Genomic DNA, 15170 nt, shown 5'->3' on the forward strand with positions numbered 1-15170 from the left:
TTGTTGTGTACACAAATAAAATGCAGCCGCTGGGAGCGCGAGCAGCGCAGCATGCATACAGCCAACATTGCATCATATTCGATATAATCGATTCCGTGACGTGAAACGAAAGTTCATGTGCAAATTAGGTCAAGTGTCAGGCCTCTTATTTTGACGAGGATTTACAACTACGATCGAACGCAGCTCAGGTTCTAACTTTCTTAGTGACTAGTCACCATGCTAGTCACGCACTGATTGTTGTTCTTTACTGTAGATTTGAAGCATCCTTCGGATTGGAGTGTGAAGACCGAATCTCGTACACACGTAGGCCTAGATCTACTCGTAGTCGTAGTCGTACTTTCGCACGTCTCTTGACTTGTGTCTTGGCTATTGAGACTTAATTGTCTCGTGTCTCGAGTCTCCTGTAGCGAACTGAAAGTAAGTGAATGTGACTGTGTGAGTGAGCCTTGTGAAGTACATAGACTACATGTAGTTACCTTAAATGTTGGCTGCTTATCAAATAGGGTTAGGGTTAGGGTTAGGGTTAGGTTTAGGTTTAGGGTTAGGGTTAGGGTTAGGGTTAGGGTTAGGGTTAAACTGAAGTTAGTAACCCAAAATAATAAAACACACTAAAGTATTGGATAACCCATATTTGATAAGCAGCCAACATTTAAGGTAACTTCATGATACTTATGATGGGGTGTGCAAAGTTGGCAGACATTCAAAAATAATATTTGATTCATGATTTCTCATATTTACACAAATGTATAGTCCAGATCTAAACTCTAGGCCCTACCGGTAGTAGATCTACCGGTATAATGTCCAAACGAACAGCAAAATTCTAGACTACAAAATAGTGCAACTTGAAAATTTCCTGCAATTTTGATGACATCTTCTTTCGAAATGAAGATTTCCAGACCCTTTGTTGGTAAGTTCATATATTTTACGAATGGACGCAAAACGCTGCAAAAACCGCTGATTCTGTTGTTGATATTTTCAGAATTCTCACCCAATTTCAAAGAAAATTGGGTTGCTGGGTAATCTTAATTTGTTAGGTCCCTCTTTCCATTGTTGTAGACTATCAGATTTTCTAAACCTTATCACTTTTTTTAGGTATGAAACTATCAGCGAATCAAGGTCACGTGCAAACTTTAGTCACACAATCATACTTGTTACTAGTTTTAATTGCTTAAACTTCAGTTAGAGGTCTACCATGACGTTTTTTTAAAACCCATTAAAAAAAGTGTTAACAACTTTAGAGAGATGAAACACAATGAGTAGAGAAACCAAATACCATAATGATCTTCAAATATGAACATGTTCTTTTTGTGCAGGTGTAGCAGTTCTCGATGGCTTTTAACAACAGAGGGAGACATAACGCCCCGGAGAGAGATTCCTGGTGGACAATGGGGCTTAAGGCTGCAGCCGGACTAGGTGTTCTCTCAGCCAGTGCCATCATTGCTGCAGAGGCTTACAAAGCATCGCTGCAGAGGGAAAAAGATAATGCCCGAGCGCTCCAGCGTCATGGTCAGCAAGAGAGGATGGCAGCATCTTCCTCCGCTCAGGGAGAGAGCTCCAATGACGAGGGGGAAGGAGAGGAGAAGGAACCCTGCGTGTCTGGTTGCCGACCCTGTGATTGGTCGGATTACGAGGAGGTGGATTCCGATGATTACGAAGAAGCTGCTGCTCAGGAACATGCAAATGTTCGACGAGCAGCACCCGTCACCTCGGATACTCCAAATACGAATGGAGTGCCTCTCAAGACAAGGTTGGAGAACTACTACACCAGCTATGTCCTTCCAAATGAAGAGAGGCAGCAAGCGGAAAGAGAGGAACTGAAACCATTTAAAACATTCTTCATGAAGTTTGTGAGACAACACGGAAAAAACCTCCCCATTCAGAATGCCTTCTTCGCTGGGGACCGGTCGCAGGTGACCATCGTCAAAGCCTACGATGCGTCCACCAAGTTACTCGTCCTCCCCATTGAGATGAACCCCCACACATGGGAGTATGAGGATGCTCGACACTCTGTTATGAAGGCACCCGGGTACTTCCTGGTGAGGCGAATAAATCTAGACTTCATCCCAAAAGGCCAGGATCCTTGGGACCAGTTCTTGGTAGGAAACTACCTCTGCCCGGCATACGTCCTTCGACATCTGCAGAGACTTCTAGGTAGCAGTATCAACAAATTCTGCAAGCAGTCTCCTGGAGAAGAACCAAGTGTGACCGTCGAGGCCAAAATCGATGCCAAAATCGGTCCCATGCTGGTGACCCTGACATCTTCGCCGTTCTCTCCCCGTACTTCCTGCACGATGGAGGACGATGAATATGATGAGGTGGAAAGTATGGAGCTTAATCTTCGTCCGGATACTAATCTGTGGATGTGGTGCTTCAACGAGTTTGTGCTTGAGATGTTGCATGAGCTTGACGGCTCAGACGGAGGATGCAGGATGAAGTGCCTAGCCATCTTGGAGGTCCTGAGAGTGAACAACTCCAAGCTGCAGGTGCTCTCCAACGCCCACCTTTTAGCCATCATGTACATCGCCTGTGTCGAGGAGACGGAGTGGGACGAACAGATGCTGGCGGAACGCTTCTTTGACATCCTGGTGACCCTGACGCGATGTCTGTCCGACCATGATCTCCCGCATCCCAGGGATCAGAGCGTGAACTGCTTCCTTGATCTTCCATCGTGGGCACTCCAGAGAATGCGGAAGTGGCTCAAGAGCATAATCAAGAACCCCAGGAAGATAAGTGGTATGCTAAAACATAAGTACTGACAGCTGTCAAATTGTCAAACTGCAATCTACATCTAATTTCCAAAGACTTTTTGGTGGAGGAATGTTGTTATTTTATTCAAAACATTGGATAACTAAATGCAATTGATCTTACAATTTCACTTCATGAGAGCATAATCAAGAACCCCAGGAAGATAAGTGGTATGCTAAAACATAAGTTCTGACAGCTGTCAGATTGTTCTGAAACTGCGCTCTCATATCTGAATACTGTTTGGTGGAGGAATGTCCTTATTTTATTCAAAACATTGGTTAACTGGATGCAATTGATCTTAAAATTGCACTACATGATCCCAACCTGCTTGAAAACTGTCTATATATTATTAGATCTAATATCCCTTCTCCTTGATGCACATGGGGTAATGTTGGAGCCATTGTTTTGGAAATGTTGTCTTTACAATGATATCATTTGCTATGTTCATGGGTGTGTGAGGCAACAAGCAACATTTTTACAAACAGACCTTACAATGGTGTCAAAATTTTACATTTTCAAACAAGTTTTGGATATAGAGGTGTTGTGGTCGAGTGGATACGTCGCCGGACTGTCGATCACAAGGCCCGCGGTTCGAGTCCCACCGCCGCACTAATGTCCTTTGGCAAGACATTGATCTACATTTGCCACACTCCACCCAGGTGAATAAAATGGGTACCTGGTAGGAATTTATTCCTTGAAACGCAGCGCGCGTAACAGCTGCACTGCTAAAGCCAGGGTAATTATGCTGCATTATTGTAGAGCGCTTAGAGACTACTGATAAAGTAAGTGTTAGGCGCTATATAAGCAAATATAATTATTAATCTCTGTGTTGTAACAATCAGGATAGTGAGGATATGATAAACATGATCTGAGGGCGATTTGACCACCAACAAAAATTAAAAGAGCCCCTAAATGTAGAAAAGGAAATGGCATCACCGTTACATTCACTGTACATGTATATATTTTTAGTACAAGTAGCTGTCAAAAATGTCACCTCATGTACAAGTCACCATAGTGTGGTAGGGACATAGTTTATTCATTACCCGTTCATTTTGATGCTAAAATGAACGTTTGTTTCTATGCATGCCGTGTATTCGGTGCTGAGCTTTACAGCTTGTGTGCATGTCCATGAATTATGCTTCTTGTATTTGCTGCAAAGTTGCTGGTATACGAAAAAGTATCATTGGTTCTAGTTAATTGAATTTTGTACTGATCTGCATGTAGTATGTACTATGTACATGTACATGTACAATGTACATGTATGTACCTGCTTAACCGGAGCGTGTTTTGCATATTTTCTTCAGTTATTGTATTAAGCAGATGAGCGGTAATAACAACTTCTTGGGGCTATATTAATCTGAATTACGGTAGAAAGTGTTCTTTCACATGCACACATTTTTTTGCAAACTATTTCATATCAAAATCTGACAAAAATCTCTTGCATTTTGAGGGTATTCCATGAATTTATTTGGTTTCATTTTACTTGTTTTCATGAATAAGAAATAGTACAATGCGTGTGGAATGTCATAGGAGGATTGTCAATGTATTCAAGTGATGTGCATATATTTGCACAGGTTATGTGATTTTGATTATTAATTAGTGCAGATTTTTCATGTGTTTCGCTTGGGAAATTCAAAGAAAATTGCATTCAAAATTTGATTGAAATTTGCATGAAAGTATGTATTACACCTCTTGAATAGAAGTATCTTTCTTTTACAGTGATTGTGATAATAGCTTCATGTAATAGCTCTTTAATCTTCAAATCACCTACACATACAAAACATGTATACAAAGTACAAAGTATCACTATTATTGCAGCATAGCAAAGCTTCCCTGAGAATTTCTACGTAGTAAGGTACTACCTGTTAACAAGATTTGGGATGAGAGTAGCCAGGCCTTAAAGATACTATGGGTTTGCAGCCAACCTCAAATTCTGTAGAACTTTGCAGGAATTATGAATATATCATGTATGTCCTATCTGTGAAATTTAAATGTTTATAGCAGTGTCCTCATATTCAAAATATGCAAGGAAACCCGTTTACTTGCTAGACTTCACTGTCAGACACTATTGAGTGACTGACTGGCTTTTTTTCTTCTTTGGTTATAACATACATGAAAAGAGTTGTAAAGAGTACATGAGCATTTGTCTACATCAATAACCCACTTCTTGTGATGGCCAAGATTAAACTGATTGAATCATCGCGCAGCATAAAACGTATGACCATTCGGTACAATTGTCTGAAAATCAAGACTATAACTTTTGGGCTCTATAGCCCTAAAGTCGATTTGATAACTAAAAGTCGTTTTTTTCCACTTGTAAACATTTTCAAGCCCCACCTTTTTTAGGGAAGTTCTAAATTAGTATTATCTTTCCAATTCAGTTGGAATTTAACTTTTTCATTTTTTGGCCTGCAAATGGGACATACATGTACATGTAGTACCTTTAAATTTCAATATTTTTAGGGCAAGGCCACTTTTCTGTAGATATTACAGCACAAATAGGAAGAATTGGAAAGGGCACAACAAATTTACTCACTCTGTACCAAAAGCTATTACTGTCACGCAAACCATTTGCATAAATATACAATTTTCAAAATACACTGCATGTACATGTATGTAATTTGTTAAAGGTAAAGACCAGTTATGGTCATGGGATTGCATTGTGAAAGAAACGTTGTGGAATCGATCAGAAAAGGTTGATCGTCTAGCATCTAGCATCTGCAAGGTTCTGGAATCATCAAAATGATAAGAAATTTGGCCCATTCTTCGTAAAGTTACAAGCACTATACACAGAAAGATGTATATGGGACTACCCTATATCTCTCACAGACCATGAGAGAAACAAATTTACCAAATATATGAATTAGTAGGCGGTTTCCCGGCAAATTTGTTATCATCATCATGTATTAGTCAAAACATATTCTTTCACATGATTGGTAATGAGAGCTTCCATTTCATTTTTTGAGAGGGGGGCGTTTCTAATACTGGTCTTTACCTTTAAAGCAGTCACCTGTAGAAGAATTCATGAAAATAGTTTAGTGAGAGGTCTTCTTTCATTCACTGTATTTTTTTTTTTACTCATAATAATATTCGTTGGTGCTTGTGCAAATATCTCTTTGTGTGTTATATATTATTCTTAACTGCCATTTTGCAGTTTCAAACCAGTAACTCATCTTAAATGTACATGTACATGTAGTTTATTTGTTAGGAAATCACAACTCATGTACCATTTAGTAGGCCTACTGCTTAAATCAAATGCAAAGTCATCCCTGTTTTACAATGACATGCATATTGATAACAAGCAATCCTTATTTGTTTTTTTATTTTGGCGATGTTGTGTAACTGATATACATGTAATACAAGGAAGTTCATTAATGTACATTTAAACCAACATACATGTATTGTACTCCTACATATTTTATACATAATAATAGGGTTATTTATATAGCGCCGGTATCCGTCAGGCTCTGACGCTCATGGCGCATTACACATATTACCCTGGTTGTAGCTGAGCTGCCAAAGTAACTAGCGCTCAAGCATATCAGGTACCCATTTACTCCTGTAGGTAAGCATTATATGCATGGCTTATTTTTACGATGCCAAATTTTGCTGGAGTACTACAAACGAAACAGAGTTGCCTTCTTTTTCAAAGTATAATGCATCTCTGTTGGGATTATTTATTCAGTTCATGCGAAAAGGTATGCAGTGCATTGTACACAATGGCCTGGCCTGGGATGTGTTGTTGCTTATAAATTGTGTAATCTTGGTTTGTAGATTTAGGTGGTAATTTCTATTTGGTCTTCCATTTCATTGTGCAATGCAGTTAAGTATTACGTATGATTATATAGTAGGATATATACGGTGTATATAAAGCTCTGCCTACCCCCCCCCCCCCCTATAATATTTATAAAAAGTACACATAGAGGTAATGTAAATCACAGTGTTGTTTAAAGGTCTCAGGAGTAGAGTTGCCCCATACAACATGATTTCTATTGTTTTGTGCTAGTCTACAAGCACAGACTATAATTTGATACTTCAACGATAATTCTTAAAGACTTGAGCAGAGCCTAGTTCAATCGGTCTCTGGCTGTGTCCAGAAAAGCTAAAGTACAGAGCCTATGCAGTATGCAGTCAGCCTAGTCTCACAGTAAAGACACTGTTGCACACAGTGACAGACTTAGGGTTTGTGCCTGCAATGTAGTTGTACCACCATGCCATGTCATGCCACTGTTGGTGTTGTTGCTGTTGCTTTGACTGACATAGCAGCTCTGATTGTAAATGACACGCATCCAGATCCCAAGCCACAACAACAGTGCATGCTGGTACACTGCCCTGCAGAAATCATGTTACATACCACCTTGGATAAATTCAAGTAAAAGATTATCCCCTCCTTTTTCATATTATTGTGACATACACTGTACCTGCAATTTTTAGACTGTGATTATGTATTCATGTTTATGATGGAGGCGCGATAGCTCATTGGTAGAGCATTGGTCTCGTAACCAGGAGGTCCTGCATTAGGAACCAAGTCAATGCCCCCATGCCCTTTGGTAAGGCATCAACTGTCATTACCAAGTCCCTTGGAGAGGACTTTAAGCCATCATTACCCTGGTTATTAGTTACTTACTTGCAAGCATAAAAATGCTTTCTTAGCAGTCAGGTAAAACAACAAACATCAAAAATGTTTTAATACCTTTTGAAATACAGTGCTAGTCATAAATAGAAAATGAAAAAAAAAATCACTTTCAAATTGCCTATTATTTTAAGGCGGAGCTGTAAATATATTGAATTGGATAATTTGTTAACTATTCCGGCTTCATTTGGTACGACCTTTGTCTGGCAACTCTTCACAGTTGACTTCAGGAGTTTATTAAAGCGATGATGTAATAAACAAAAAGAATAAACATTTGTGCCAACTCCAGCTTTTTCCTGGTATTGTTACATAACTATCTTAAATGTGATATTACGTAACCATCTTAATTACATCACTGTCAATTCAAATCTCATTGGAAGGCAGAAGACTGAAATGTTTTATTTACAAACACAATCAATCAATCAGGAGTACTTTATTTCTGTTTTGTATTGAAATAGATATTTATGTAGTTTGAAAATTAATTTTGAGTGTTGATTTCTCTTTTATGATTCATCAATGGCAAGTTGGACACATTTGCAGAAATTAGGATAAAATATCCTGCGGTAACTCATTTCTCCATGACCGAGTTGCCAATTTGACTCTCATAGAACATAAAATCATTATCATTAAACAATTAGTATTCCTTTTTTCCAGGATTTTTCATGGAATTTAAGTTTTTGGCATCTTTAAAATCAAATCGGCGTCATCATAATGTTGAGGGCTGGATATGAATTTAAAGGAGCTAATATTTCAGATTTAAATTTAGATTTGTGCATTATTTTTTACTGGATTAGCCTACTGTCAAAATTGATACTTTTGCAAATGACATATATTTTATATTGCTTCTTGTGTGACATATTTTCTTATACTTGTACATATCTAAGTATCGCTTATAAAATTGTAAACAGTATTTTCATTTGCTTATATTTTGTTTGTTGATATTAAGAAATAGTATATTCAATATTTGTTCTTCAAATTTTCTAAATTATAGCAATATCTATCATATTTTTTGATTCATTATATTATTGCTTTGGTAATTCAACGTGAAAATGATTTCCCTGTATGCTACCTTTTTTCAGTTTGGAGTATGTAAACAATTTACAATGTGCACATATTGTGTTGTCATTTTCAATGACTTCCTTCTCTCTCTCTCTCTCTCTCTCTCTCTCTCTCTCTCTCTCTCTCTCTCTCTCTCTCTCTCTCTCTCATTCTCACTATCTAATTCATTCTCGATATGCCCCTCTCACTCTCTTTTGCCATTCTTTCTTTCTCTTTCCATATAATCGGGAGCGCCCGGAGGGTCAAATCTAACTGACATGAGCGCTATACAAGAACCCATTATAATTATGATATATTTGTTGTGTCTTTCAAGCAATACTATTTCATGTACACACATCAGATCTCCGATATATTTTTCCTGATACTTTACTTTCATTATTTTGATAGCATTTTATGCTGGTAATAAATACTTGGGTAAAGGAAATGCTCTTTCTGGTGTACTTTATGTTTGATTATCTCGTAGTGTAACTGTTACTGTATCTTTATAACTCTGTTGGGGAGGGGGGGGGGGAGCTACAACAAACATGTATTTAGCATAAAAATCTCTCATGAAGGGAAAGATTAGCACATTTTCCGGATGTCACTTTGGGTCTAAATTCGATACGGGGATTTGTCACATTTTATCGGGTTAGGGGGGGGGGGGACTTCTTGGAGAGTTAAATCGAAAGTGTTGTGCACTCGAGATATCTTAGGGGATTTTTCTTAAAATTATGGATAAAGTAAGAAAATAAATATATTCAACTTGGTGACTGTCAGAGGTGCTCAGGAAGTGGAGGGCCCGCCCCCCCCCCCCCCCCACTCTTCTTCGGAGTATTAGGAAAAGAATCCAAGATCGGAGGGATACCGTGCGTGTTGCCAAAATGTCCAGTAAAGGGGTACTTTTCACGCACCAAAGTCCGGCTCGTAGTACACAAAAGCCCGTTTTACACACCGGGCTTAATAGGGGGTGTTTTAAAAAAGGACGGAACTTGCATATGCGTACCCTAACTGATGCACATTTTTCTATAAATCCTTAAGCAAAAGTGACGGCTTTATTTTTATTAAGCGTCCGGAAACATAACCCCCATCATATTAAACTTTTTTTTCTTCAAATCCTTTACTAAAGCAATGCTGGTTAGTGCCCCATTTTCCCCTTCTCAAAATAATGCCATACAGCTAGTAAACATTTCATGTGATTGAAGAATTTATCGGCACAACATTCTGCCCGAAATTGATTGCTCAGTTTTATTTCGTCGACGTGTTTGCTTGGAGCCTTGGACTATTCCCATTAGGCCCTTGCCTAAACCCATATCCCATTAAAGGGAAAGTCCACCCCCAAAATAAGTTAGTTTCGATAGAGGCAGAATAATAAGAAAATCAGGTGAGTGAAAGTTTGAGCAAATTCGGAATGAAAATAAGAAAGTTATGAATTATTGAAGTTGTGATCAATCAAATACAAATTGGCAACTCTGTGACTTATTATACGAGCTCTCCTTCATTTGCTTTGTGCATAATGTTTCATAAAATCATGTTTTCTTCGTTATTGATGACGGAATATATATTTGTTCCTTGCAGGGGGAGTATAGAAACATATTTGCAATTATTATATTTAGGGTGCATGTATGGTTGAAATTTTTCTTGAGGGAAAATGAAAATTTTAGATTTTTTTAGTACTGAGCAAATGGAAGTTGAGCTCGCATGATACGTCATAGAGTTGCCAATTTGTGTTTGATTGATCACAACTTCAATAATTCATAACTTTCTTATTTTCATTCAGAATTTGCTCAAACTTTCACTCACCTGATTTTCTTATTATTCTGCCTCTATCGAAACAAACTTATTTTGGGGTGGACTTTCCCTTTAAAAACAAAGCTACACGCCATGTAAAGGCCGGGCCACACCATAGGCACTTGTAAAGTGGGGCGCGTGGCGCTTGGCAAAAAAGGTCATTAGAAATAACGCGCCCTTGTCGCGTATATTATAATGAAGGAAAAGCGCATCGTTGTAGAAATGCTCCCATGAACGTACCTAGCAAGAATTAAAAACGGGCACATGAAAATTAACGAAATGTCGAGCTGATTGTGGCAACCGGTACCCGGAATAGTCAGAAGCTATCAAATTAGGAGAACGGAGTCAGTCATGACCAGTGAGGTGAGGGTGTGTTCTGATATTTACAAATTGAAATGAGGGGGGGGGGTGCGTTATGTTATAGGCCTATTTATTCCGTTGATTTATATAGAATCTGGGAGTTAAACATTTTATGATTGTGGATGGGGTGTCACTTAACAAAACTAAATAATTCGCTTTTACATTCGGATTGATGAGTAAAGAGTTTAGGGCCTCGGCCTACTAGACTGACTAATAAAGATGAGAAGATATAAACTTCATGATCAAGAATAGTTCACGTTGTCACAATCGTTTGAGGGAAAGAGGTGGGCCGTAGAACAACTTATTCGAACAACGGTGTTTCGGGTCTAGGCCTACCCACAAGTTGTGTGTCCGGACCGGTTGGTTATCCGGACAGTTGATTCCACTAAACTTCAAGAAGTTTACAAGCGATTAATCATATATCTTATAAGACTTATTTCTTGGACAACATTATATAGTACAAAAACGTACGATGGTCAGTGATATTGGGTGATACTTATTTTTCCTAAAAATCCATCGGCAAACGAGATAGCTTTAGACTTCGTGAACTGTCCAGACACACGACCCCGCCCTACTTTTCGAAATTCTTTTTTTTTTCCCCTCTCATCTTTTGTTCAGTGTCCCGTTAAATTTAGCTGTCCGCCCTATTTCTCGAAATTCTTTTTCTTCCTCCCATCTTTTGTTCAGTGGTCCTTGGTTATATGCCCCGTAAAATTAGGTCCAAATGGCAAACACACGTGTATGTACGTAATTGGTAGTGGGCATTTGCTCCTCTCGACCTAAATCATTAAACCATGAGAGATAAAGAAAATGTTGCCATCGTAATAATAGACAAAATTGTAATAAAACAATTTATATTTCAGTTTATTGGACATTGTTACCATTTTATCACCAGGAACTTTGCAGCGACTTAGTGTGGTCTGCACTGTCTAACATGAAACTGAGACAGGACGCTTTGGAAAATCTTGTTAAAGTAAGGACACATACATTTGTTATTTTCATTCATCAATGTTAGAATAATGTTATTTTATAAACCCAACATTCACTAAAAAATTTTACTGCTGAGGCTTTGATGACTAGTTTTAGCTAAACGGATCTTGCATGAAATGCAACGATATATTATATATATTAAGTAGCCTACCCTCTTACCATGCTTACTGTTTTGAATTTGGGTGACTATTCTTTTACGGATTCCTTAAAGGCAGACGCGTAGCCAGAGTTTGATTGTTGTGTGTGTGGGGGGGGGGGGGGGGGGGCACATACATGTAATCGATCGGGTTGAAAAAAGGGGTCTAAAAAATGCAACCTATTCTGGAAATTTAGGGGGGCACGTGCCCCCCCCCCCCCCCCCCCCCCCCCCCCCCCCCGTGGCTACGCGCCTGCTTAAAGGGATAGTTGAGTTCTGTTGCAGAGGGCGCTACACAAAATAATTGTTTGGGAGATAATGAAAATCTGAGTGTCAAATTTGAAAGAACATACAATTTAAATAACAAAATCATCTTTCTTTGATAAAAATCGGTTCAGAGACGGCTGTAATATCCATAAATATAACGATTTCTAATACTTGTGTACCACCACAAATATTAGATAATTTGAAAAAAAAACCCGTTGAAAAAACGAAATAGTGCCTTTTACGTCGTAATTAAGCCAATGCCGATGTTGGCTTTTTTTTTCGTGTCGTTATAATACGCACAACCAGCCGGCCCATGTATTGTTATTTTTAATTCAATAATTAATTAACGGTCACCGTTTTTTTTTTTAAGTGGAGCTGAATTGGTATGATCGTTTTGGCTAAATTTCACACATTTTGGGGTCAAAAATTATCTTCATAGCAATTTTAGGTTCTAAAAGGGCACTAGAAATGTCATAGATAATAATAAGAGCAATAACCATGCACTTTGAAGACATTTGCGGTCTGAAAACAGAACTCAACTATCCCTTTAAAGCTGTTTTGATGCTTTTAGTATTTCGGTAATCAAGCGTACAGATAAATACCTCCGATTCAATACGAGTTACCTGCGTCATTGTCCAGATGCATCTCGGCATCAAATTGGACAAAATATTGGAGGGGCTTAAAGTGATCGATGTTTGTCAACCAAATACAATCAAATTCTGATTTGAATACAATATTCATAATAACTTTTCGGTAAAAATTGTACCCCTACCCATCCCCCCCCCCCCCGGGCTACTGAGGAGCCAATTGTCATTATCTTCTTTTTTATAATAATTATTGTTATTAATATTTTATCGATTTACAATGTCATGATCTTTATTGACGAAGCATTTCATTCATAATCATCATGAATACAGGCTTTGCAGGAGAAAGTACAGATTTTAACTGATGTAGTACTGGCGACGGGTGGTGAACATAAGAAACGCACACCTTCGGAAGACACGTCGAAATCTGTCGAAAGTTGCCGAGAAAATCCGAACTTTGTCGAGCTCTTTCGTCTCCGCGAAGAAAACTTCGAGCTGAAAAGAGAAATTCAGAGACTGGATCACGCTCTGCAGATTGCGAAAGACCTCGAATTAGATTTGGTAGGTGCATGGATGCAGCGCAGGCCTGATGAAATATGGGTGCTTACAGATATCGACAGATATAGGAAGGGAATAAACTGATTTAATATTCATAAAAAGGCATAGGCCCATTAATTATTATTATTATTATTATTTATTTGACCAATCGGAAAACATACAATGAGTATAACAATCAGATAATACATAGACATTTCATAATACATGCAAACAGCTTTAGAAAGTGGAAAGGAAAGAGAGAGAAGGATACAATCTGCTGGTCAGGGGTGACAAAAGCAATTGAAATTGCTATTAGTATTACTCGAAAACATGTCACCCCCACAGTCTGCATACTGGAAAATTAAGAGTAAAGAACAGAATAAGAATTCACAATATGAGATAATAAATAAAATATAATGATAATAATGGACTGAGTATAAATGGTATACATCCAGCAAGATGATGAAAGTTTCTTGGCAATTGCATTCTCTGTAGGGAGGTGATCGATGCTTCGTGAACTCGATTAAATCAAACTTTAACCAGAATCCTGACATGGAAAAGGATCATAATCAATAAAAACATAAATTTATCAAATTATGTTAAAGTAAAGCATAATTACGTGAAGCATATCAATACAAAATTACAGGTCATGTGATATGAATTAAAAGTAATTGATCTCAATAATGGCTACTACTGCTAGAGGGCGTGCGCAAATTCATCATGCCTGTTGTACATTTAGTACGTGGGCAAATTTAGAAAGTTAATTAGTGGGCCTACATTACAATGTCACCCATCTCAGCCATCTGTAAGACAGATTTTCGACATAGTGTATTGGTGTTGCACCGTTTTACCCCACTTTCTCTTCAAGCATCTTAACCTGTCATCATTAAACTTACATTTATGTTTTGGTTTGGAAAACATTTCTTCGTTTTAGACATTAATTTAGTATTCATGCAATGTATATTTGATGTCTTAAATTCTTAAATTAATTTAATTAAATCTATGTATATTTTATACACGTTCATCATGATTTATATAATTTGATTTTTTTTTCTTCAATCGGCTATACCAATATAATGAATGTAATGTTAAATTTCTCAATTCAGCCACTGGCTGCAACAACAAAAGAGAATAAAACCCTCAATTCAATTCCATTCATCCCTGATTCTCAATACCACAGTGTAATCTTCCATTTTATAGATTAAAATCTTCTTTTTTTTTGACAGGATCCTTCGTTACCCTTTGTGCGGAACACAAAAACACCGGTAAATTTTCACCCCAACTCAGGTGAAAAACCGAAAACTTCTTGTGACTCCTGCACGAAATATGTCCAGTTTGAAAGTGAGGTATCACAGACCAGCAGAATGGACAATGAAAACCCATACACTAATGGCTGCGGAATGTCATTCCATGAAGAAAGGCATGGGTATAGTGGAAGTGCGCCCTCGGACTCGCATCCCAAAACGGCATCCCGTGCAAGTTGCCAAGGAGAAAGACACGCTTACGCCCAGCTCCCAGACCGATCCTTCACCTTGGCTCGCCACGAACGTGAACATTTTTCGGCCATTCAGGAGCAAGAAGCGCCCGTCACATGTAAAGAAGCCCCGCCCACCGAGAAAACGGGGCGAAGTGATAGGGTGAAATATGTGCACAGACACGCCCAGGTAATGCTTCAGGATAACCCAGAATCGTATTTACCGAAGCGAACCCGTGAGGACATTCGGCAACAGCTTCTTGAAGATGCCTTCCTTGTGTTGCAGAAATCGGGTGGACGTTACATCAAAGGGTAGCATTGAAAGTTCCTTCCTAATGAATGAATTGCAACCTATCTGCACGAGTTTGGCCAGGAGGGATTATACTCATCAAATCAGCTCTCAATTAACCTAAGGAAAAGGGAACCATGGGGGACAAAACGGGTACCACTGAGGCATTGTTTGCTATATACACTGTAGAGGGCGCAAGTAGCTACAATTAGAGCAGTCACGCTTTAAAACAGACGTGGAATGCTAATGTATGCAAGAGTAAGCCTACTCTTAAACCGATAAAAATCATTCTAATTCGTCCGGGGATATTAATCTGCTGGGACTACGTC

General features: G+C 38.5%; 1 protein-coding gene across 1 annotated transcript; it reads left to right on the plus strand.

The window, feature by feature from the left end:
* The first annotated feature begins 88 nt into the window (after positions 1 to 88).
* LOC115921395 (mitochondrial dynamics protein MID49-like) lies at positions 89 to 3344 on the plus strand. The gene is made up of 2 exons (XM_030978854.1): positions 89 to 417; positions 1314 to 3344. The coding sequence occupies exon 2, from the start codon at positions 1329 to 1331 to the stop codon at positions 2754 to 2756; it is 1428 nt and encodes a 475-aa protein (XP_030834714.1). The 5' UTR covers positions 89 to 417; positions 1314 to 1328; the 3' UTR covers positions 2757 to 3344.
* The last annotated feature ends 11826 nt before the right edge of the window (positions 3345 to 15170 follow it).

This window comes from Strongylocentrotus purpuratus, unplaced genomic scaffold (genome assembly GCF_000002235.5).
Source record: "Strongylocentrotus purpuratus isolate Spur 01 unplaced genomic scaffold, Spur_5.0 spur5_contig_815, whole genome shotgun sequence".
NCBI classification, from domain to species: domain Eukaryota; kingdom Metazoa; phylum Echinodermata; class Echinoidea; order Camarodonta; family Strongylocentrotidae; genus Strongylocentrotus; species Strongylocentrotus purpuratus.

Coding starts and splice junctions, on each gene's coding strand:
- LOC115921395 (XM_030978854.1), top strand. CDS start 1,329: ATGGCTTTTAACAACAGAGGGAGACATAACGCCCCGGAGAGAGATTCC.